This window comes from Pteropus alecto, unplaced genomic scaffold, assembly GCF_000325575.1.
Source record: "Pteropus alecto unplaced genomic scaffold, ASM32557v1 scaffold86, whole genome shotgun sequence".
NCBI lineage: Eukaryota > Metazoa > Chordata > Mammalia > Chiroptera > Pteropodidae > Pteropus > Pteropus alecto.
In genome coordinates, this window is record NW_006442109.1 from 20,500,578 (window position 1) to 20,523,718 (window position 23,141).

At 33.4% G+C, this 23,141-nt stretch overlaps 1 protein-coding gene and 1 non-coding gene across 2 annotated transcripts in view; both read left to right on the forward strand.

The window, feature by feature from the left end:
- The window catches only part of DMXL2 (Dmx like 2), a 109,179-nt gene that overhangs the window by 3,434 nt on the left and 82,604 nt on the right, over nt 1-23,141 (forward strand). The window contains 4 exon segments of the mRNA XM_025038842.1: nt 16,871-16,996; nt 19,003-19,074; nt 21,580-21,658; nt 22,545-22,680. Of these exon segments, the coding sequence (XP_024894610.1) occupies nt 16,871-16,996; nt 19,003-19,074; nt 21,580-21,658; nt 22,545-22,680 (413 nt within the window).
- LOC112469749 lies at nt 21,697-21,815 on the forward strand. Its single transcript, XR_003042727.1, has one exon. It is a non-coding gene; the product is annotated as a 5S ribosomal RNA (ribosomal RNA).

Sequence of the window (23,141 nt, forward strand, 5' to 3'; positions counted from 1 at the left end):
TCTTGCAGCTCCGGTAGTTCAAAGCCAGTGCTAACCTGAGGAAAACAGGACTTCTTTATTAAATAGCAAACACTCTTAGAATGTTGAAAAATATAATTTGCAAACATTACCCATAGCTTTTAGGAAAATATATCTGTATTCTGACATTTCTTGACTTTTGTAGTTGGTTTTGTTTTTTTTCTTAAAGTCACCAGGCTAGTAATACATGAAAAAAAATTAATTTAAAAGTTAGAAGATAATGCTATATGAACTTCTTCTGGCATTTAGATCTATTTTAATTCTACCGTAGTATAATAACATTACAGTCCTAGAGTTATGGCAACACCAAACTTTGAAAATGATCAGCCTGTTTATGCATTTAGCAAGTGTTTGTCGAACACATAGGTATGCCAGGCTCTGGAGGTTTAAAAAAAAGGAACAAAAAAACATGGTCCTGATTTCAGGGAATTTATTAAATGAATGTAGGAACCTAGTAATCTTCTAGGAGAGTTAAGGCATTTCCTTAACCTTAGCAGGCCAGCTGTGTGATATTGTGAGGCATTGAAATTCCGGTGGGAATTCAGGAGGAATAATAGATCACTTTTGGCCAGAGGAATTGGAGAGTTCATAGAAAAATGCTTCTTTACACGCTGGTTATCAATAGTGTAACAAATCATTACTTATTGACAGCCTGTGCTGAGAATAAAGGGGAAGACAGAAGTCAAGGATTTAGGATGGACTTATTTTCTAAAAGAAATTGTTCTTTGGAGAATAGCTTGTTTTTTTAAAATTGATATCTTTCAGAGTTTGTTGGTTTGTGTTTAGTGTCAACCTGTAGGTGTATATGAGGTTATAGAAGTTCTTTCTTATGTTCTTGTGTAGATTGTTAATTCATATTCCTAGTTATAGTGAGAAGATTCCTAGTAGCAAGGTACCCAGAGACTCTGGTACAGTCCCGAATAATGCCACCCCAGGAAAGGGAGGTCAGAGACCAACAATTTATATGACCTTGGCTAAATCACTTAAACTCTTAGGTTTTTCATCTGTAAATTGAGATTCTTAAGTTAGGTTCTCTTTAAGTATTCAGACCTTACATGAGCATTGTATTGGCTTCTTTAGATTTCCAAGAAACAAAAGAGAAAATAGACTAGTAACAAAGTACTTGTAATGAAGTTATAGATCTGGATTATTATTTCCCTTCCACTTGTTGGTCATACTTTACAGTCAGGGAGGCTCACTTTCTGGCTTAGGAGATAAGCCATACAGGGCATTTATGAAATAGTGGATCTTTGAGCTCACAGTCCAAAAGGAGGCTCTTGTTTATGATTGTATCCTCTGCATCTGGTTGCTGGTAGTTTGCTTGGGACTGTCACAGGCAGAATGGAATGGGAGAGGGGACTAGTGTAATGGTGTTCAGGTTCTCTACTCCCTAAATATATTTACTCCTTTACTTTCTGATCTTAGGATTTAGGGTATTTGAAAGATGACTTTAGAAATTATAATTAGTGTCTTAATGGATCTTGGGAAATTTTTAAAACAAATCGGAGTCTCAGTATTTAATAATCGAAAAGAGCACAGGATGTTAGGTTATAACCACAGTGGCACAGTGGAAAAACAAGTCATTCCTGATCAATTTAGTTTTCGTCTATAATAGAAAGCAAAGCAGTATTTAAAAGAGATAATAATAAAGAGTATCTGTAATTCAGATTTAGTATGGCTTTTCTAGCTTGTGAGTTATGTTTAAAAACAAGTTTGATAGCCAAATATTTTAATAGAAGCTTTTGAGTTTTCAATCTTTTTGAGTTTGTAGAATCCTTTTGCACTATATTTTTGCTCTGGACCCCTAATTCATGCTGTAACAGGATAGGACCTATTATTGAGGAAGCAGGTGCAACTTACACAGGTGGTAAGACTGTATTTTCTTCCTCTTAGAGATAGCTCATGTAACCCTGGGACTTGATGTGTATCTGTGAAATCAATTGCCTACCTTTTTATTCTTAAACTTTCTCGTTTTATGATTTCTAAGGGCCCCTTTAACCCTCTCCCCTACCCCCATCGTAAATACCTAAAGAATATGATGGTTATCTTGTTATCCCTCTGATAGAGAAGTTAGTAGGTATGAAGGGGCCAGTAAATAGATCAAGATTCCTTTAAACACTGTACTATATGATAATTGGTGGGATGATTTGAAAGCCGTAAATAATATCTTTTTATATCGTTACTGGAGAAACGTTCCTTTCAGGCAGGCCACTTCCTCTAAAAATTGAGCCCTCTCAGGAATAATAATATTCAATTTAATTCGTACTAAGTCATGATATTTTCATGCTGTGATTTTAGGAGAAACCCTGGAAACCTGAGACCACATGGGCATTATGCAAAGAGGCATAGATGAATGGGAAAAAAGACATGAAAGTTTTGGCTTGGACTCAGTTCAAAGATACTGTTAGCTTATATGGCAAAATGCCAGCATTTTCTTAGGAGTAATGACTTTGTTTTTGTGATATGCTAGCAGCTTCCTTACATGTCGTCTGGTCTTGACTGTGTCTGTACTTAGGAGGATCTAATTAGAAGATATTCAAGTTATTATGTACTCTACCCATAGCATCTTCCATCATTCTTTTTATGTGAATGAATCGTGTTCCCAGCAAGGTCAGTTTTTCCATTTATACCAGTGGTTTTAAACCACTAGGGGACATTTGGCAATGTCTGGAGACATTTTTTGTTGTGATTGGGTTAGCAGGGAGGACTGGCATCTAGTGGGGAGAGGCCAGAGATCCAGGTAAATGTCCTACAGTGCACAGGACAGACCCCCACAGTGAGGTTATTCAATCCCAAGCGTAAATACTGTTGAAGGTGTGAGAAACCCTGATTAATACCCTAGTTCCCATCCCCTCTTATCTACTCAAGGGCATTGCTGTATCAATTTCTCCTTTTCTCTCGTGTAAAATTGCTTTTTCTTCTTTATTGAAATATTTTTTTCATGTAGCTCCTAATTTTCCTCTACTTCCCTTAACTGCTCCTTCTCAGCCTGATTCCAGATTTCTGTATCCAGCTGTTTGTTTGACATCTCCGTCTTGAGTATCTAATATCTAGCTGCCTCAGAGTCCTATCCTCATAACATTTTCCTCCTCCAGCCTTTCCTAAATCAGTAAATGGCTACTTCATTTTTTTTTTTCAGTTTCCTTGGAACCTTTCACTTTTATTTATACCCCGTATCTAGTACTGGCAGATTCTTTTGGCCATATCTTCAAAACGCATCGAGAACCTGGCCAGTTCTCATCATCTATCTGTACTGCTACCACCTTGGTCCAAAACACCATCATCTCATTTCAGGATTATGGCAGTAGGCTCTTTACAGGTCTCCTTGCCTTGTCTGCCTTTCGTTTTATCCTCCTTCAGTTTATTCTCAACATAGTAGCCAGAACGATCCTGTTAAAATATAGTCACGTGCTGTTAATGACAAGGACACATTCTGAGAAAAGTGTCATTTGTAATTTTTGTCATTGTGTGAGCATAGAGCGCACTTACACAAACCTATGTGGTATAGCCTACTACACACCTAGGCTACATGGCATAGCCTATTGCTCCTACAAATCTCTACAGTACATTTCTGTATAAAATAACAGGAGAATAAATCAAGCACAAAAGAAAATGATGCAGTCAAGAGGTGGGGTGAACAATATATATGAGACTGCTGTCAGCATACTGGCATACTGTTTTACACCAAAATAAATTTTTTTATAAGTAGAAAGTATAGTCTAATGATATATATTATAGTAAATACATAAACTAGTAACAGTATATACTGTACATAATTGTATGTACTGTACTTTTATAGGACTGGCAGCGCAGTAGGTTTATTTATACCAGCATCACCACAAACATGTGCGTAATGCGTTGAGTTATTACTTTAAAACTATAGCTACAATGTCAGTAGGCAATAGGAAGTTTTCAGTTCCATTATGACCTTATAGGACCACTGTCATAGATTCGGTCTGTTGTTGACTGAAACGTTATATGATTCATGACTGTATAAATCAGATCTTGTTAGTCCCTTGCTGAAAACTTTCAAGTAACTTCTTTTTTCTCACTCAGGAAAAAGACCCACATGCCTTCAGGGGCCTTTACTGCTGTTTCATTAGCATCTATAACAAAAATTTCTTGGGTACAAAAAGATACCCAATGAATTAATAAATGTAAAGGGTACTTAATGTAATATACAGCATTCTTATGGTAAACATAGTGACCACTTTTATAAGGCTGTTTTTTATAATACCTCTTGATATAGGTCAGTGGCATTAATCCATATTTAGATAAATGAATTTTATGGCATGGGGGCAGAGAGCTGGTTAATACAATCCAGATATAAAGTTGTCTTGGTCTGGTTATATCCAAGGATGTAGTATATTTATCTACTGAGAGGAATTGACACACTCTCTGCCTGTCGAGCAGTTCTCAAATTTTCCTTAATTATTGGTTTGAAAGACTTTAATACATAAAAAATTGGAGATTAACCTAATACCTGGAGGGTAGTGATTCTGCATTTTAAGAGTTACATGTTTTAACAGCTGAGTTGGGCCTGGAATTGAAAATTGAGGAGCCTGACGTAGATGTGATGAGGAGGCTGCCCTACTTGTTGGTAAACTGAACTCACCCAAAGGGTTATTCTTGGATAGAAGCAAGATTCTTTTGAGAAAGTAATTTTAAGAATGTGCCAATACATAGACATATGGAGCATTCAAACATGGCTATCATAATTTTATGCTGGAAAAATTTTATATAGATATAATCAAAAGCTCAATTTGGCCATTAAAACAAAAAGAAAACAAAAACCTTAAAGAACTCATTTTTTGTTTTAAAGATTGTTAATGTAATATCCGCATTCTAAAAAAATTCATAATTCGAACAGTGTTGAAGTGCAGAAAGTAAAAAGGAAAGTGAAAAGGAAAGTTTCCATTTCCCTTAAGGTAAACCAGCTATTAAATGTGCACTGTTGTACAAGGGAACATGGTGTTTGTTGTTATACGCTGTAAGATAAATTAGGGGTCATCTACCAAAGTAGATAATTTGTTTTTTTGAAGTGATAGGATTAATATCTATCTTTGTGTTAAATGGGTGCATGAAATGGAATGTTATACAATTTGGATCTAGTAAAAATTTTATATCTAGGAATTAAAGGATTTAATCAAAGTCACGCAGCTAGACCTGTGGCAGAATTAAGACTAGAACTTAAGGCTCCCATTCCTTTTTTTCTCCCTTAAAGTTTAAAAGTAGCATACGCTCTTGTAGATAATTTGAAAAATGGAGAGGAAAGATAAAATCCTCTGTTTATGGTACAATCCAGAGATTACCCCTCTTAACATTTTGGTAAATTGGACTGAGGCCTCATGGGACAGGCTTAAATTATTGATTTGAGAATCTCAGGGAAGAGAGATTTGTTTATTTGTACTTTTTCCTTTAATGACTTTTGGTCGTTATTTTTCTAAGAATTTATTCTTTTGTGTAGATTTTTGAATTTATTAGTCTGAAATTGTTCACAGCAACCTCTTACTATCTTTTTAAGGTCTGCAGCATTTGTTGTGTTGCTTTTCTCATTACTACCATTTGTTATTTGTGCCTTATTTTCTTCAGTGGTGTTTTATTAACTTTATTAATGTTTTAAAATAACCTACTTCTAACTTTACTAGTTCTCTATCTTATATATTTATTTTCTATTTCATTAACTCTTATTCTTAATTTATTTTTTCCTTTCTATATTATTTGGATCAATTTTGCGCTTACCCCAGCTTGTTGAGTTAAATGCTTGGCTCATTCTAGTCTTTCTTTCTGTAAATGCTTTATGAATGTAAGTTTTATATTCTTAGGACCTACTACTATATCTGCATACCACAAAGCTATTTTTTAAATCAGTAACTCACAGTTTAGAAGTATGTTTCTAAATTTCCAAATATATGTGAAATTTCTATTTAAAATCTGCTTATGAAATTCTAGCAAAGCTGTATTGTATCCAAACAACATACAACATATACTTTCAGTCCTTTTAAGGTTGTTGAAATTTTAGTTGATCAATTTTTATAAATGATTAATGTGTGCTTAAAGAAATGTGTGCTCTGCAGTTGTTCCATACAATATTCTACATATATCATTTAGGTCATTTGTTAATCATGTTTAAACCTTCTAAAACTTTACTGCTTTTCTGTCTGTTTATTTAGTCTCTTACGGAGAGATGTGTTAACATATTGAGTGTAAGCTTTGTGCAGTGGCCAATGAGGTTTATCCGAGGTATGATTATTGCTAATTAAATTACTGAGTATGAATTTACACCTGTCTTATAGATTTGTTAATTTTTGCTTTAATTATTTGTGCTTACAAATTTAAAATGATTGGATCTTCCTGGTGATTTGACCTGTTTATCATTGTGAAGTAATTCTTTTTTTTTTTTTAATGCTTTCTGTACTCTGCCTTACCTGATATAAATATAGCTGTCAGCTTTTTTTTGATTAGCATTTTTGAAGTTTATCTTTTTCCACCCTTTTTCTGTCAACTTCTCTCTATAATAATTATGTTTCAGATGTTTGTCTCTTAAATATCCCATAGTCCAGTTTTTAAATCTAACCTGACAATTTTTGTGTTAACTAGAACTTTTAAGTCACTAACATTTAATGTAATTATCATCTTGTTTGTATTTAAATCCACTGTCTTCCTATTTGTCCCCTTTGTTCTTTGCTCCCTTTTTTCTCCTTTGCATCTTTTGATGTAAGTATTCTTTTTCATTTTAGTTTTTTCCTACTAGTAGTCCTAAAGCTCTGTTTCTACCCTAGAATTTATAGCGTGCATTCTTAAGTTACCATGTGACTTAACCAAAGTCTGATGAGGATTTATGTTCTTTCTAGACAATATAAGAACCCTTTGCATCGGTTTTTACCCTGTTCCTGCTTATAATCTATCCTTCCATGATGTCTGTTTATATTTATTTATAAGCCCTGTAAGACATTATTATTATTTTACAAAGTCAATGCTTACTTAGATTTACCTACATATTCACTTTGCTCTTCATTTACTCCTACATCTCTCACATTCCATTTGGGGTCTTTTTCTTTCTTCCTGGAGAACTTTTAGAATTTTCTTTGGTGTGGTTTTGTTGGTGTTGTGATGTCATCTTTTGTTTGTCTGAAAATGTCTTTATTTTTTTTTATTCTTAAAAGAGATTTTCACTAGGTCAAGAATGGTAGTATTTTCTTTTCAGCACCTTGATAGTATCAGTCCTTGTTTTCTGGCCTCCATTGATTCTGTTGAGCAGTCAGCTCCCAGCCTATTGCTTCTTTAAAGTTGTATTTTTTCTCTAACTGCTTTTAAGACTTTTTTCTTTGCTTTTTGGAGGTTTACTATGTTGTGTCTAGGTATGCATATTCTATTTTCAGTCTTATTTTAGACTTTTGAGATCTTTTAATCTGAATTAATGTATTCAAACCGGAAAGTTTCAGCTAATATCGCTTTAAATATTGCCTCTGTCCCATTGACCTCATGAGACTAATACATTTATGCACTGCATAATGACATTTTGGTCATCGATGGACTGCATCTATACAGGTGGCCTCATAGATTATAATGGAGCTGAAAAATTCCTGTTGTCTAGTGGTGTCGTAGCCATCCTAACTTTATAGTGTAACGTGTTTGTGCTGATGCTGGTGTAAACAAACCTGTGCTGCCAGTTGTATAAAAGTATAGCACATACAATTATGTACAGTACATAATACTTGATAATGATAATAACTATGTTACTAGTTTGGGTATTTATTATGTATTGTTACTTTAAAATGTACTCTTTCTACTTATAAAAAAAGTGTTTACTGTAAACAGTATGTCTTACTCTAGCAGCAACCTCATCTTGTGTTTACGATGTCTCTTGATTGCATCAGTTTCTCTTGTGCTTGAATTCATCTAGAGTTTTATGCAGGCTTTTAGCGTAGGAGCAATAGGCTATATCATATAGCTTAGGTGTGTATGTAGTAGGCTATACCATCTAGATTTGTGTGAGTGCAGTCTATGTTTGCATAATGATGAAACCATCTAACGATGCATTTCTCAGAACGTATCCCTGTCCTTAAGCGGTGCATGACTGTATATTAAACACATATTAGACCATCTCACTTTATTTCTATGTCTGATACCTTCTGTATTTCATTTTTATCTTTTTCTGCAGCATTCTAAATGTTTTTTCCTAATCTATTACCAGTCAGTTGTCTGTAGTGGATGTTGGTCATATGGTCTGGCAAGGCTGCTCTTTTAGAAAGACTGTAGGTTGGGCAGTTTTTCCCAGAAAGGTCTTTGAGTAAGATGGACAATTCATTTGACATGATAAAGCATAATTTTCCTAGGATGGGATGTTTAGGTGGTTCCCTTCTTTATTACTTTAAATAATGCTGCAATAAACATTTTAGTACTAGTCGTGATGTTTGTTTGAATGTATGAATGTTTTCTTGGGATAGAGTCCTAGAAATAGACTTAATGAATCAATAGACTTAAACCTCTTTATAGTCTCTTAATTCATACCATCAAATTGTTTTACAGAAAAGCCATGTGGTTTTATACTCAGTAGTGTATGAGTGACAGGCACACCATATTCTTGCTCTTTGCTTTTTATTATTTTTTATTTAAGGCTGAAAAAAGTATATTTGGCTATCCAGTGCTCCAGATTTACTCTCTCAAGGTAGGTATTCTGGGTCCCAGGGATCACAGATGACTGCTTTAGTAACTATCTCTTTTATACATCCTCTTTTGCTCACTTTCTATCCTAGCATCCCTACTTTAATATCATGGCCAATTCTGAATTTTTCTCTGAAGCCCTGCTGTGAATACCTCCCTTCTTTCTATCAGCTTTGATTTGAGTCAGGGCAAGGAACAGATTAACTGAAATTAAAAACATCATGTATTTCAGGATACATGATGAACCATCAAGGAAGGGCAGTTGGACTTCACAGTGATTGGAACTAAAAAGCTGGTAGAGGTTAGTACTTGGATGGGAGACCATCTAGGAATACCAGGTGCTGTAGGCGTTTAAAGAAAAAAAAAAGCCGGTAGAATCAAGATAGCATTTTCTTAGGGATTTTATATACTTGTTTCTCCTGGGTTCTTCTTGTTTTTGGATACCTGACTATTTACTTCTCAAACTGATGTTTTCAGTTTCATATTTTCTATGGTTCTCAATGGCAGCCTTATCCCTGAATATGTATGACTTTTCAGCTCTTTCTGCTAACTCTGATTCTTTTGGTTTAAATTCCCCAGAGTGGACTTTGATTGGCATAGCACATCTTTTTCAGCTATTTGAACATTGGTCATTACTCTGGACCATCCTCAGCTCCTGTCAGCTGTAAGGGCTAAAGAGTCACAAGATAAAAAACGCTTAGCTGGGCTCTTTGTAAAACATTAGATCATTTAATCTTTTTATCAAAACCTTTTGAAACAAATTTGTGTATACTTAACAGAATTACAGCTTAAAAGTTGAAAGGGATCTCAGAAGTGATCTAGTCACAACCTTTCATTGGATTGATGAAGGAAACATCTGTAGAGAGAGTATGTTTTGCCTATAGTTACAGTCAGTGTTAGCACCTCTAGATTCTCAGGAATGTACTCTTTTCATCATCGAAGGTATTGGAAGTTTAATTATAATTGAATAGTTTATATTATTTGGGAAATATATTTTTGAACACTATCAGGACCATCTCCCTCAAAATATCAACATTTAAGTTAGCAATTTTCTGGAAATGTCCAGTAGTTAAGAAATAATTGGAAATTTTCATAAACATTACATATTAATATTGCTACATATTACATAATATGCTATTAACTTTAAAATTCTTTCAAATGTAATATATATTAAAAATGAGCTAAGAAACAAAATATTGGGTCACTTATTCTGTTTCTAATAATTTAATGTTCAAAAAATGTTATTCAGTTTCTTTAAAGTAGCCATTTTAAAAAGTAACATTTTAACTTCATTATTCTGTATGAGGCAAATTGTCATATACTCTAAGCTTTATAGAACAAATTAGAAGCTAAAAGGCGACGACGCTAGGTTTTTATACATACTAGCCAGTCCATGGGGCTTATTTTTACCAGTATTACTATGATTTCCATTGGAAAGTTTTGATAATACTTTGAATGGTTTATTCCTAGCATGACATAAAATAGTTATTTATTTATAAGAGTTGATTTTTAGTTTCTACTTTGAGACCTACCTTTTAATGAGAATGCAGGCCAGCTGGAGATAGAACTGGTTTTGTAATGGTTAATTAGAGCAAATTAATTAATGCATAGTTCTCTTTTCAAGGTCTCATTTTCTTTTCAGATGTTACTAGCATCAGTAAATTTAAAAAACCATGTTTTGTTCAGGGGTATAGTAATAGGCTTAGTTTGGACTGCAGGTGTCTGTGTTTCTTTTTATCTTAGTATTTAGAAGTTTGTTAAAGCTCCATCTTGTTAGTGTATTGTTAAAATTATTAGTCTTTGACTAATGCTAAAAATAGCTCTTTTTTTACATTCAAAGTTTTAATTTTAAAGAAAGTTCTACGTTTTTTTCAGATCAGTTGCTCCTTTGGAGTTGTTAGGAAGAAATTAAAAATCATTTTGTCTGTTACTGCTTAATCATGAACACTTGTAATATTTCTTAAATTTTCTTCTGTTGTCTCTGGCCGTAGATTTTTTTTTTACATGTCAGTAAGTTTTGTCTTAATGTTTCACTTAGCATACCACTCGCAGCTTTGCTTTTTTCTAGTGCTACTCATAAGGAGTCTGTTACCTTTTCGTTTTCTGATGTGAGTTGTTTGTAAAAGGACTAGTACCCTTGGTTACCACATAAGTAGTCCTTATTAGATTATTTCCAACATTGCTCCACCTGTTGACTTAGGTTATTTTTTTTGCTCTAAGCTTCTTTCATACTATTTAGTTTCTCATATATTTACTTTGCTCGTTCAGCATTCTCTTTTTTTTTTTTATCCTTGCACAGAGCCATCTTCTCTGTATCATTTAAGCATATATGCTGCCAAAGCGAGCACTCATTCAGCATTCTTGAATGGACTTTAGGCCATTAAAATGATTGAATCATATCAGTAAAGTATGTTCTTAGTCATGTGGAAAGCAGAGCTTCTTATTCAAATACTACCCACTCCCTTTTCTAACTGTAGTGCAGACTTATATGTGAATGATAGGAAGCTTATTTATTTTCGGAGGTGGTGGTGGTAGGCAGTAGTTGATAATGGTAAGGTTTTGACTTTTGGTGTAGAAACTTACAGAAAGCTTGTTAGCTATACATGACAAAGGGTGCGTTCTATAAAGAGTTTTTATAAGATTAACGACCCAGTTAAAAAATAGACTAATAACTTGGATAGTCAGCCGACAGAGAAATAAATATAAATGACTGATAAATATATGAAAAGGTGCTGAACATTCCTCCTAGTAAACATACAAAATAACTACTAGTTTAACCCTTTACTACTTCTTTAACTACTTCTTTAACCCTTCACCCCTTGAAACTAATAATAAAATGAAATTTTAAAATGAGAAAAAAATACAAATTAAAACACTGGGGAACTGCCAGATTTTGTTAGATTGAAAACATTAAAACATTTGATAATGACACGAGTTAGTGAGGAAGTAGAGAAACAGGTACTTTTATACACTTGGGGGATATGATCTTTTTGGAGGCCAGTTTGCAATTGTTACTCAATTTTAGTCACTGACCCAACAAATTATGTCTTAAAATTTATCCTTTGAGTATACTCGGCACATGTATGCATAATAATATTTTATCCATAGGTGTTTAGTGAAGCATTTTTTGCAGTAGTGAAAGACTGGAAACAACCTAAATTAATTATGGCAAAGCCAGAAAATGGAATATTCTGCAACAATTAAGAAGAATGAGGTAATTCCTTCTTTGCTAATGGAATGTTTTTAAGATATGTTTTTAATTAAATGGAAAAAATTTGCAAAATTGTGTGTAGCATAATCCCTTTATTTAAAAAAATATGTAGTTATACTTCTGTATACATTAAACATTTCAGGAAGGGTTCAAAAGAAGCTATTACATGACTGCTCTTTGAGAATGAGGACAGGTGGTCAAGGCTAAGAAGGTGACTTAATTGTCCTATTTTTTAAAATTTAGTGTATGTGTTATTTTCTCTATAAAAAAGAAAATCTTGTTACTAAAAACATTAAAATTAAACATTTGAAATGATTTATGTATCTTGTAGATGGCCTTAATGGATAAGTGATATATGAAAATTCTAGCTTCATAAGGGACCTATTCCATAGGGAAACTATTTGTCCATTTTAGAAGTTAATTTTTAATTCTGAGAGCATAAGTGGTTAAAATTTTAATCAGGTGACTAAAATGAAGAGAGGGAAAGGATGTTTTGGAAAATTTTTGTTAATCTGTGCTTTGTTTTCTTGGTTATATTGTTTTTCATAGGCCACAATTGGCCTCGTAAGAGTGTTGTCTGAAGATAACTTGGTACAACCAAGTAACCATCAACCAGTTAACCCTGTCTTCTCAGCTTTTTGTTTGTTTATAGAGCAAAGATCACAGCAGAAATGAAGAATTTAAAGAATTTATGTAATTAACCAATAAGAACAAAAATTTGAGCAATAGAAAACAAAACGATAGAAGTTGGTCATTGTTTAAGAGACTAAAACAGTGTAAGGAGACCTGAATTTGCATCCCAGCATGTATTTACCTTATGACTTTGATTAAATCATACAAACTGCTATTTCCTCATAGTGGGATTAATAACTGCTAAGATTATTGCAGTCTTGAAGGAAAGACTAGGAATTTAGAGTGCATGGTACAATACCTGTTACCCAGTAGGCTTTTCTAGTAAGAATCTGGTTAAGGAATTCCACTTGCTCCAGAAAAGGCTTGGTACTCTTTTTTTTCTGCTTCCCTATTATGATCCTGTCTCCCAAATATGGAGTAGTTAGTTTATATTCAGCTAAGTCAGAGATATTTACCTAATACAAAGGAGTCCACATCCCATACTCTCTGGAGCCATTTTAGTATTTGCTTGTAGTCTCAGTGAATACCTTTTTACTCCTGCCCTATAAATTCTTCCTCTGTTAAAACTGTCTTCTGAAAAAGAAGGATGGAGCAAAATTGCTTTTGATTTAAAATTGAGACAGTGATAATCTCTTGAGTAATTACAGATTTTGTACAAACCTTTACTCTGGTCTAGGTGCTGTGGTAAATTACTTGGGATTACAAAGATGAACATGGACTTTCTAGGACTAATAAGATATCTTATTGTAAGGAGTAGAAGTGGGGTGATGCAATGGAAAGCTCGGGGGCTTTATTATGAAACAAGTGAATCCGCACTCTCATGAATTACGCAAATTACTTATCCTCTCCTTGCCACAGTTTCTCCATCTTTAAAAGGGGGCCTATGATCACACAGTGTGCATAAAGACTGTAGCAGACTGCCTGAACATAATAAGTATTCAGTAAATGGTAAATTATTAAGGAAGATTTGGTAGATTCCTTTCTGGTAGGTATTCTAAATCCATGATATTGTTAGACTGGAAAATCAGCCCAAATCTCTCTCTTTGTATAGCTATTGTCATAGACTTGGCCAAATTATTAGGTTATGTCAGCTATCCAAACTCTTTGTTCTTTGACCAAGTTTCCAGGTCCTTAGGCTTCTGGAGCCAGACATTAGGAAGATTTAGAATCTGTTATTTGTAATACGAAGATTTGGAATCAGTTATTTGTTATACAGATATTTATTGAGGGCTGCTTATGTGCTAGGTGCTGAGACTATAATGGTAAACAAGGGCATGGTCCTTGATTTAATGGACCTTTCATTGTAGTGGGGACCAGACAGACATTAATCACACGTTTATATAAATCATTAAAATCTTGTGAGCCTTCAGTTACAGAATGCATGTGATTACGTACTGACTGATAATGAATCCTGTATTCTTCCACACTTGGGTTATTGTGCCTTAGACTCTAGAGAAAGGTAAAGAATACTAAAATTCTTCCTCTGTACTTTTGTAAGCTCTTAGTGTATAGTAGTTTAGGGGGTTTTGTTCTAGTGTGACAATGGGTATTATATAAAATGGCAGGCATTGCCTGGTGTGGTTACATAGGAAACTAGTCCCAGACATAATTATTTGATTATGATGGTAATTACTAGTTTGATAAGAGATTTGAGACCATTTTAGACCATTGGTTTCAAAACTTTTAGTAGCTGCATAGTATCCCACTTTATGGATAGTTGGTAATTTATATAACCACTCCCCTACTGATGGGTAGTATGATTATCTTCAGTTTTTGCTGCTGTAAATAATGAGGCAGTGAATACCGTTCTGTGTAAATTTTGGCAAACTTTTGTAAGTACACTTATAGAGTACAATAGGGACTTATTTGATCAAAGGGTATATTGTATTTAAATTTTTATAGATATTTGCCAAATTCTTTTATCCATGAAGATTCTGATTTAGTAAGTTTGGGGTGGGATTAAGCAGTCTGTATGTTTAACAAGTTCCCTAAGTGATTTTGATGCAGCCAGATTTGAGAACTATTGCAAGATCAGAAAAATGGCAAGATTCCCTACAAGTAAGGAGTATGGTACACATCTTCTGGAAACAATCTGGCAATTATGAATATTTAGGGAAGAGTAAATATCCTTTTTAATGACTGAGCAGTAAGAGCCTATCTGTCTATAGTAGCAGTTGCTAGGGTTGGCTCATCTTTAGAGAAGCAAGTGTACTAATAATTATCTGGAATATTTTATTTCATTTGACATGTAATGTCAGGAGAAGGAACGTAAGAATTGTAAGAACCTGAGTGTTAACATCTTCCACTTACTAACTGTATACTGGGCAAATTAATGAACTTGAATCTTTATACACTGATAATGATCATATCTGCCTTCTAGGTTTGTTGCAAAGATTAAGAGGGTGTAATATAACATCTATTGGGAACCTTCTGTCTTCTGCTGGTATTTTGTGGATATCTCTGTAATGGCAGTTTGTTATTTAGTTGCGATTGGTGATTTACTTGGTCATCTTCACATTAGACTCACTGGAACCCCATTTTGTGGCTTTGTATTTCCAGTCTCTAGCCCGGGCTTGGGATATCGTGCACTGTTTTGTTTCTTAAATGAATGATGCTTGCTAAGCACTATGCAAATAGATTTTCTATTTCAGTTTTCACAATTATTCTAATAAGTAGTATTTTTTCCTTTTTACCATAAGGAAATGCTCAGAGAGCATAAGTAACTTGTTTAAGATCACACAGTTAGAACTACAATTGAAAACCTTGCATCTGTAATTCTAAACTAGATAGTCTATGCTCTTTTCATAAAACTACTTTGCTTAGGTGATTCTATAAAGCCCTTTGGAAATTGTGAAATGTTGTTTGGGGGTCAGGGTGAGGTTATTTTAATAATGTAATGTTAAAGATTAGCATGGTGATACAAACATTTCTTCTGCCTGTACTCAGTATTCCTTTTCAGTTCAGCTTTTTTGAATGTATGCTATAGTAAATCTGCCTTGTGTATAAGAGTATGAAGGGTTATTTTCTTCTGTGAGTGATTTTTTCCCATATTTCCTTTGCTTAAAATTCTTTGTTTTTCTTTTGGTGAGCTTTTTGGTATTTGTAAATATATGAATTGAAATGGTTTATAGTAGTTACAGCAGGATTTTGGCAACACCGGGGGTTTTAGTAACTAGGAGAAGTAGTGTTTTGTCTTCCTATCTGGCCTTTATCTTCATTTTCCTCTTTCATTAGCAGCCATGTGTGGACCTCTTCAGGGCATAGGTTACTGACTTAGGTTACCTGACATGTCAGCCCTGGCTGTTGGATATCTGTATTTTGTAGGACATGACCATATTGCTTAAGGGTATAGAAACGGTGAGAAAAATACTGTCTCATAAATTTTATATTTATGTTGCTTTTAATAGTTTTTTTTCATTTAAGAATTAGGTTCTTAGGTTTAAAATATTTACTCATCAGGAGATTTTGGAAGAAAAAGAAAAATGTCCCCACCCTCTGCCCCTTATGTCATCATAAAATTCACAAAGTTGCAAAACAGGAATAGCATACACCGAGAAGTGTGGCAATAGGAAGAATATGTGGTTTTACTCATTATAATTATGTCGTACAGGGAAATTTTCCAGGAACTTAATTTTGTATTGTATTTTATTTTCCAGACCGTATATTTGCCAACATTTTATATAAATCAGTTTATTTTTTATTTAATCTTTTTTTGTGAAACCATTTTTGATTGGTTTCCTCTGTCCCTCATGCGTGGTGAGGTTGAGGGGAGAGGGAAGGCAGGCTGCCTTATGGATTCACTTAGGCAGTTAATGGGTTTAAGTTTAGTCTTTGCCTTAGTGCGTGTAATTCTGTCTCAGGGGTTCATGTCTATTTAACTAGCTCCTTAAGCCATGCGGAATTGTGTTGGAAAATGAATCTGATTTCTATCTTGATCTTTCTCAAGCCTGGTTTGAACTCTCAGAACACAATTGTAGCCTTCAGTGCCTTATTATTTTCAGATGGAGGTTTTATTCTTTAGGGTTTACTGAGATGAGCTTTGGAGAGAAACTCTAAATAGAATGATTTATGACCTGCAGGATAGAGGCTGTAGTGTTTAAGAACTGAAAGAACCCTTTTTCTGTTAGTAGAAGTAGTTGAATGATAATGCATGGGGTGTCATTACCCCATTTGTTTTATGTGACTTTTAATATCCTTACTTGGAAATTGATATTTTAATATCTTGCATTAACTACTTTTGTAAAAGTCTCAAAGTATACATAATAATGGTAACAAACTAAGATAAACTATTATGTAATAATTCAAAATAATTCTCACATATTATAAAACTTTTCTTTTTAGGCATATGGATCAGGCTGTGATATTGTTATTTTGGCAAGTGACTTTGAATGTGTGCAGATCATTCCTGGTGCTAAGCATGGAAACATCCAAGTCAGCTGTGTGGAATGTTCTAACCAACATGGAAGAGTAAGGGATTTAATTACTTTATTAAATGTCATCTTTTAATATAGTTAACAATCTCAGAATATTCTTATCCTTTTATACAGGGCTTGCCTAAAATGTCTTGTTTATATACTTTGCTTAGATGTTTGTTGATAAGAGTGAGTGAAGCTATAGGCTCAAAATCCTGTGGGTACTTATGTTCTGCCAGTTGATAATTCTAGCAGCTATTAAGCCAGTAGCAGGGAAGTAAACTTTTATCTTCTCTACCTAGCACCCCTTATCTCTCCCCCAAATTATAATAACCTCAAATTTTTATCAAGAAATCTAGCAAGTTGTTAGTGTCTAATATATTTGTCATTTAACAGGTGCTTTGTAAAATTTCTGTTAATTAATGAAAGTTTGTTGAATAAAGAATCTTAAAATTCATTTCTTCAGACTTTAAAACAGAGGGAGGGTTAATTTTGAAATAGTTTAAATTTCATGATGTGTACCCCTCACCCAAAATTTCAAGCATAGTGTACATCAAGTTTTGGTTATATGTAAGGTAAATATGGCATATTTGCTATATGCTCTAGCAATTCAGTGAGGGCAATATTGTGTGGCAGAATTGAATGGCTCTAAAAGAATATGAAAATGAGATTTTTTCCTGTAATAACTTAAACAGTCTTCATGTTCAAGAAATTGTTCTTTATTGAGCAATAACATTTTATCAAGGATATATTAAATCAGAATATTCATGGTGATAAATAGTAATCATGCAACTTTATGCCAAATGATAAATTATTATTATACCATTTCTACTGTCCTACCAGGCCTGCCGCTTGTATCGAGCTTTAATATTTGTATAAATACACTATAATATGGCAATCCAGTGATATAATTGACCTAGTATTGAAACACTGAGTTTCTTGGTGTTTTCTGATACTCGTTTCTTGCTTTTTCGATTTTTTTCCCCCATTGTTTTTTCTTAAGCATTGCTTGCTTTTTAGAGAACACCGAGAGAGTCATTAATTTTTCATTGTTTATCTTCTTAGGCCAAGTAAGGTAGCTTTAAACCTGCCCAGAGATAGTTGTCAGAGATGAATTTTAATATTTATATGCTGGTGATAATCACAATAAAATTCTCTAGGTTTTTTTTTTAATATATAAGGCCTTGGTGTTCATAACCGTGTTTCTACTTTTCCTTACCTGACCAAAGGTAAAGAAGGCAAAATAGTGACATCTTTAATATATTGTCTTTTATTTCCATTCTCTTTTATTTCTTTTATCCCCCCAACTCTTCCTCGTCCTTGTGGTGATAACTTCCGTATTTATGACCTTTTGTTAGCTAGTTATAATGATTCACTCATTCATTGACATGCAGAATGTGATCATTTATAACACTTTTTGCCTAAGTACCACTTTAGCCAGGCATTTTAAGTAGCTTCCACCCTACCATTGTGGATTGAAAGCTTTTTCTTGGAAAGAATGTTAGATATTAAGTAACAGTTAAAATCACTAATTGGCATGAAGGGTACCTTGAAGCCACAGTAGACCTTTTTTGGCTGGCCATAAAAGAATATGTACCTAATTTATTTTCATAGGTTAACCAATAGGTCCAGAGGTGTCAGGAAGGTTTTTGGTCTGTTCCCTCTAGTTGATTCCCTCTTGCCAAGAGGGGGATGAACTGGGAAATGGCCTTTCATGTGTTTTATATTCACTAGATTATAGTTTCTGACAAATATCCCATTGAAATGTGTCTGTGCTAATAGTTATTTCTGTATTAAGAAAAAAATTCTTACAGAAAATGATGATTTCTTTGAATAGGTCAACCTTGTATTTGATATGTAAAATAAAGCCTGCTGAATTTTTGATAACAGAGAAGAGAGTCTTAAGTCCAGTACTTTTCTAGCTATGTTTATGGAAGGGAATAAACCATGAATACTGTGTTGGAATTGTATCATATAATTAATTTATACATTATTGTGAAGAGTAGGTTATTTTTATTTTTTCTTTTCCTAAATATTAATGCATTGTTTATTCCTTTTTAGATTGCAACTTCATATGGTAATGCTGTTTGTATCTTTGAGCCCTTGGGCATAAATTCTCATAAGAGAAATTGTGTAAGTATTACAAGATGCTAGAAAACTTTCAGAATTAAGTTTACAGTCCACTTGATAGCAATGAAGAGCTCCTTAGGAGCTGATGCTGAAGGTGGTCTGGAATATCAGTATGAAGTTAGTTTGATGCTTTCTGGTAAAATCTTTTATGTTCACTAGGAATATATCCCTAGGCCTTTTAGAAACTCAGTTTTCTAGAATATTGCTAATTGAGATTTACCTTGTCGATTGGGAATCTACCCTAGTTGAACTATTATTTCTTGTCTAGATTACTAGGCTAGTTTCTAATATCTGTTTTCAATCCCCTTCCCCCTTCTCTTTCCTCAGCAGAGCAGATCATGACACTTCTCTGCTTAAATTTCTCTAATAGCTCCATATTTCCCTCAGATTCAAAGCCAGAAAGCTCATCTATTTTCATCCTCTCTGCTGTCACTCTAGCCACACTTGCAATTTTTACTGTTCTTAGAACAGTTACCTTCCTATCTTAGGGCCTTTGCATTGATTGTTCTCTTGTCTGGAAAGTTCTTTCTCTACATGGCCTGCTCATGCAAATCCTTAAGTTTTTGCTCAATAATACCGTCTCAGTGGGGTCTACCTTTATCACCCTTAATTAAAAATTGTCACTTGTTTCTACCACCTTTATTATAACCTCTCTATCCTTGTAGTTTTAACTTTTTTCTATAATAGTTATTTATTGTTTACTATTTAGAACGTAAGCTCCACAAGAGTAGGAGGCTTTGTTTCTTTTGTTCACTGATGCATCCCAAGTACTAAGAACCTGTCTGGAACATAATAGTCTCTTAAATATTTGTTGAATGAAGGAGTTAGGAGCTTAGGTAAATTCACTTACCAGCTAAGTGGTCTAACATCACTTTCAGAACCATTCAGGTTCATTTTGGGTGCTGTATTTTATTTTATCTCACATAATATTCAGAAAATCCCATTTGTTTGGAATTACTAACCCCTTTAAAAATTACTACATGCATTATAACTCCACTATCCTCACAGATAATCAAAACTGCCCATGTGAAATCTGATGCCAAGAGTTTATATTTACCAGAATTTTTTTTAAAGTATATTCTTAAATGTATTAAAATAAGTGGTTTTGATGTTTCATTGAATGTATGTATTTGAATTTCTTTTTGTATTTCCAAAAAAATGCAAATTAAATTATTAATCTTTTCCCTATGATAGTATTATGAAGTGGATATCAAATTTTAGAGTGCTTAAGCTTTAGTACTTATTAAAAATTCAGATTCCAGGCCTCACTCCCAAAATTTCTGCTATGTAGTTGGTCCACAGATTGCACTCTGATAAGTACTAAAGGAAAGAATATAATAGATATCTCTAGTTTTAAGAATGATTTAATTATTACTCTAATAGATCTGTTGAACAGTATTTAAAATATTATTGTGACTATTGTTTGTTCAGCAGTGGTAGGAAAATAAAATTTTCCCTGATTAAAAAATATAAAATTATTTTTAGATAATGAAATTCAGGTTTGCAGTTATGTTTTAAAATTCTGTCTCTAGATAGTCATGAAATCTTTAATTATTTACTATTAAACATTCTAAAAATACTGTAAAGAGAAAGGGAATCGCCACTTATTAAATTATTATTGCTTGCCAAGCAGTTAATGTACAACTTACCTAAGGTCAAACAGCTTTACATTGCAGTATACTTTCATCATAAGGTCATTTTATATTTATGTCCTACAAAGAAATATCTAAACTTTTTACTTAGATACTGTATTTCATGGCAAAGATGTTTGACTTTTAAATTTTAAATCTTCTTTTTACCTTTTAGAATGAAAATAGTAAAAAGGATAGAAATTATTCAAATATAATATAGGTCAAGTTTGTGGATTTTTATATATTATATAATTCAAATTTGTTGACTTTTTGAGAGGTATATCTAGTTTTATTTTAGACATCGAGTCCATAGGATTATGATAATTTGTACTTCTTTCTAAGGTTCATTTATTATTTCATAAACATTTATTGACTATCTGCGTACTAGCCATTACAGAGCTGAAGATGTAATTCCTACCCTTGAAGAGTTATAATTTAATAAGAGAGGCAGACATATGAAGAAATAGTAATTCAGTGTGACCAGTATTGTAATGGTAGAATGTAAAAAGAGCTATGAGTGTTGCTAGGATGTCAGGAAAGGCTTCACAAAGAGGTGACGATTTAGCTAGATCTGCTGTAGGTAGGCATAAGAGTTTGGAGGTGGAGAAGAGAAGAAAGGATATCTTAAGTATAAGAATGTGTTTGTAGATGTAGAAGAAAGCCTGAGAGAACATGCTTGGCTTTAGGCATGGAAAGCAGCTGATATTGTTAAGTAGAACTATTGGAAGTTTTTTTAAAAATAGTATTTTGAAAATAGTAGTGAAATATGTATATCTTTGTTTTAGATCATAAGGTCTTAGGTTGAAGAAAACGATGACATGGTGGTGTTTGTGGATATTATTTTTAAAAATACCTTTTTCTTTTTTCTATGTTTCAGCAACTCAAGTGTCAGTGGCTTAAAACTGGGCAGTTCTTTTTGAGTTCCGTGACATACAATTTAGCATGGGACCCTCAAGGTATTTAGTGATTATATTTAGAAATTATGAAAAATAATGTTTACAGCCATGCTACCCTGAACAAGTCCGATCCCATCTGATCTCGGAAGCTAAGCAGGGTCAGGCCTGGTTAGTACTTGGATGGGAGACCACCTAGGAAGACCAGGTGCTGTAGGTGTAAACAATAAAAATAAAATCAAAAGAAATTATGAAAAGTAAATATTTGTTTTAAATATATGATTACAATGTGATACAATCTCCCAAAATAAGAAAATGATCAATAGTATATTTTATTTTTGCTAGTGAACGAGTATACTTTTTTCTTCTTGGTATATACTACTTCATATAGTACTGAATTTACTATTCTGTGAATATTTTAAGAACAATGATGATTTGTTTTCTTAGTGAACATGTGCTGCATTTTACTCTTAATTACATTTATTGAGAAAGAATCAGAAATAAAACCTGTCTTTTTTTGTTATTTGTATTTCAGAAATTGTGTTTAATTTTGAAAGATTAGAAACCTCTAATGATAATGCCTTTGTTCCTTTTCACATTCACTTCTAAGTAGAAAGACATTAATTTTTTAGTTATGTCTTATATCCTGAGAATATTCCATGTAGTATTCTTTTTTATTCTACCTTTTCTGTTATTTTAAAAAAGATTTACCTGATACATAAAGGCTCTTTGTCATTAGGGTTTTCTTTTTGTTTTCAAGTTTCCCCAAAAAACTACTTTCTCTTGTCTAGTGGATCCTTAGAACTTTTAAATAGATATATTCCAAATGTCTTTCTTAGACAATATTGCTCATTTTTAATAGTGTAATTTATAAACCTGTATAGAAACCCACATATATATTTCTCTAGATAATCCTTGCTCATTCATCAGAACATTCTTTAATTTTCAGATAACAGATTGTTGACAGCAACTGATTCTCTTCAGTTGTGGGCTCCTCCAGGAGGTGACATTCTGGAAGAAGAGGAAGAAATTGATAATAAAATTCCTCTAGTTTTAAATGATTGGAAATGCATCTGGCAGTGCAAGTTAGTATCTAATTCTGTTGTTGTGTTCATTAATTTTTAAAAAATGCTTTCTAAAGTATGTTCCCTTTTATAGTCATCTTTTTTTTTTTATTTCATCGTACCATTACATTTAGAAGCCTAGAAAGTAGACTTTTTCTAACCAAAACTTATAATATCCTTCAGTCTGTGCTATAGTTGATTGTTTACAGAAAAGATAAAAACGTTTTCATAGTAATAACCTCAGGACTTGGGTCCACATGTAGGAATTACTCATTAATGGAAGAGATGTGGATGGTGATGTGAAGAGGGAGAAGATGTGATGAAAGTTGCCAGCCACTTTTGCAAGTGGAAGGATGGCTGAACTAGTAACAGTATGGATGATGTGAAGGGGACCAGTTAGCCAGGGAAGATGATGAGCTTAGTTTTCAACATAGTATATTTAGGATGTTGACAAGACTTGTAAGTGGAGATATCATTTATAC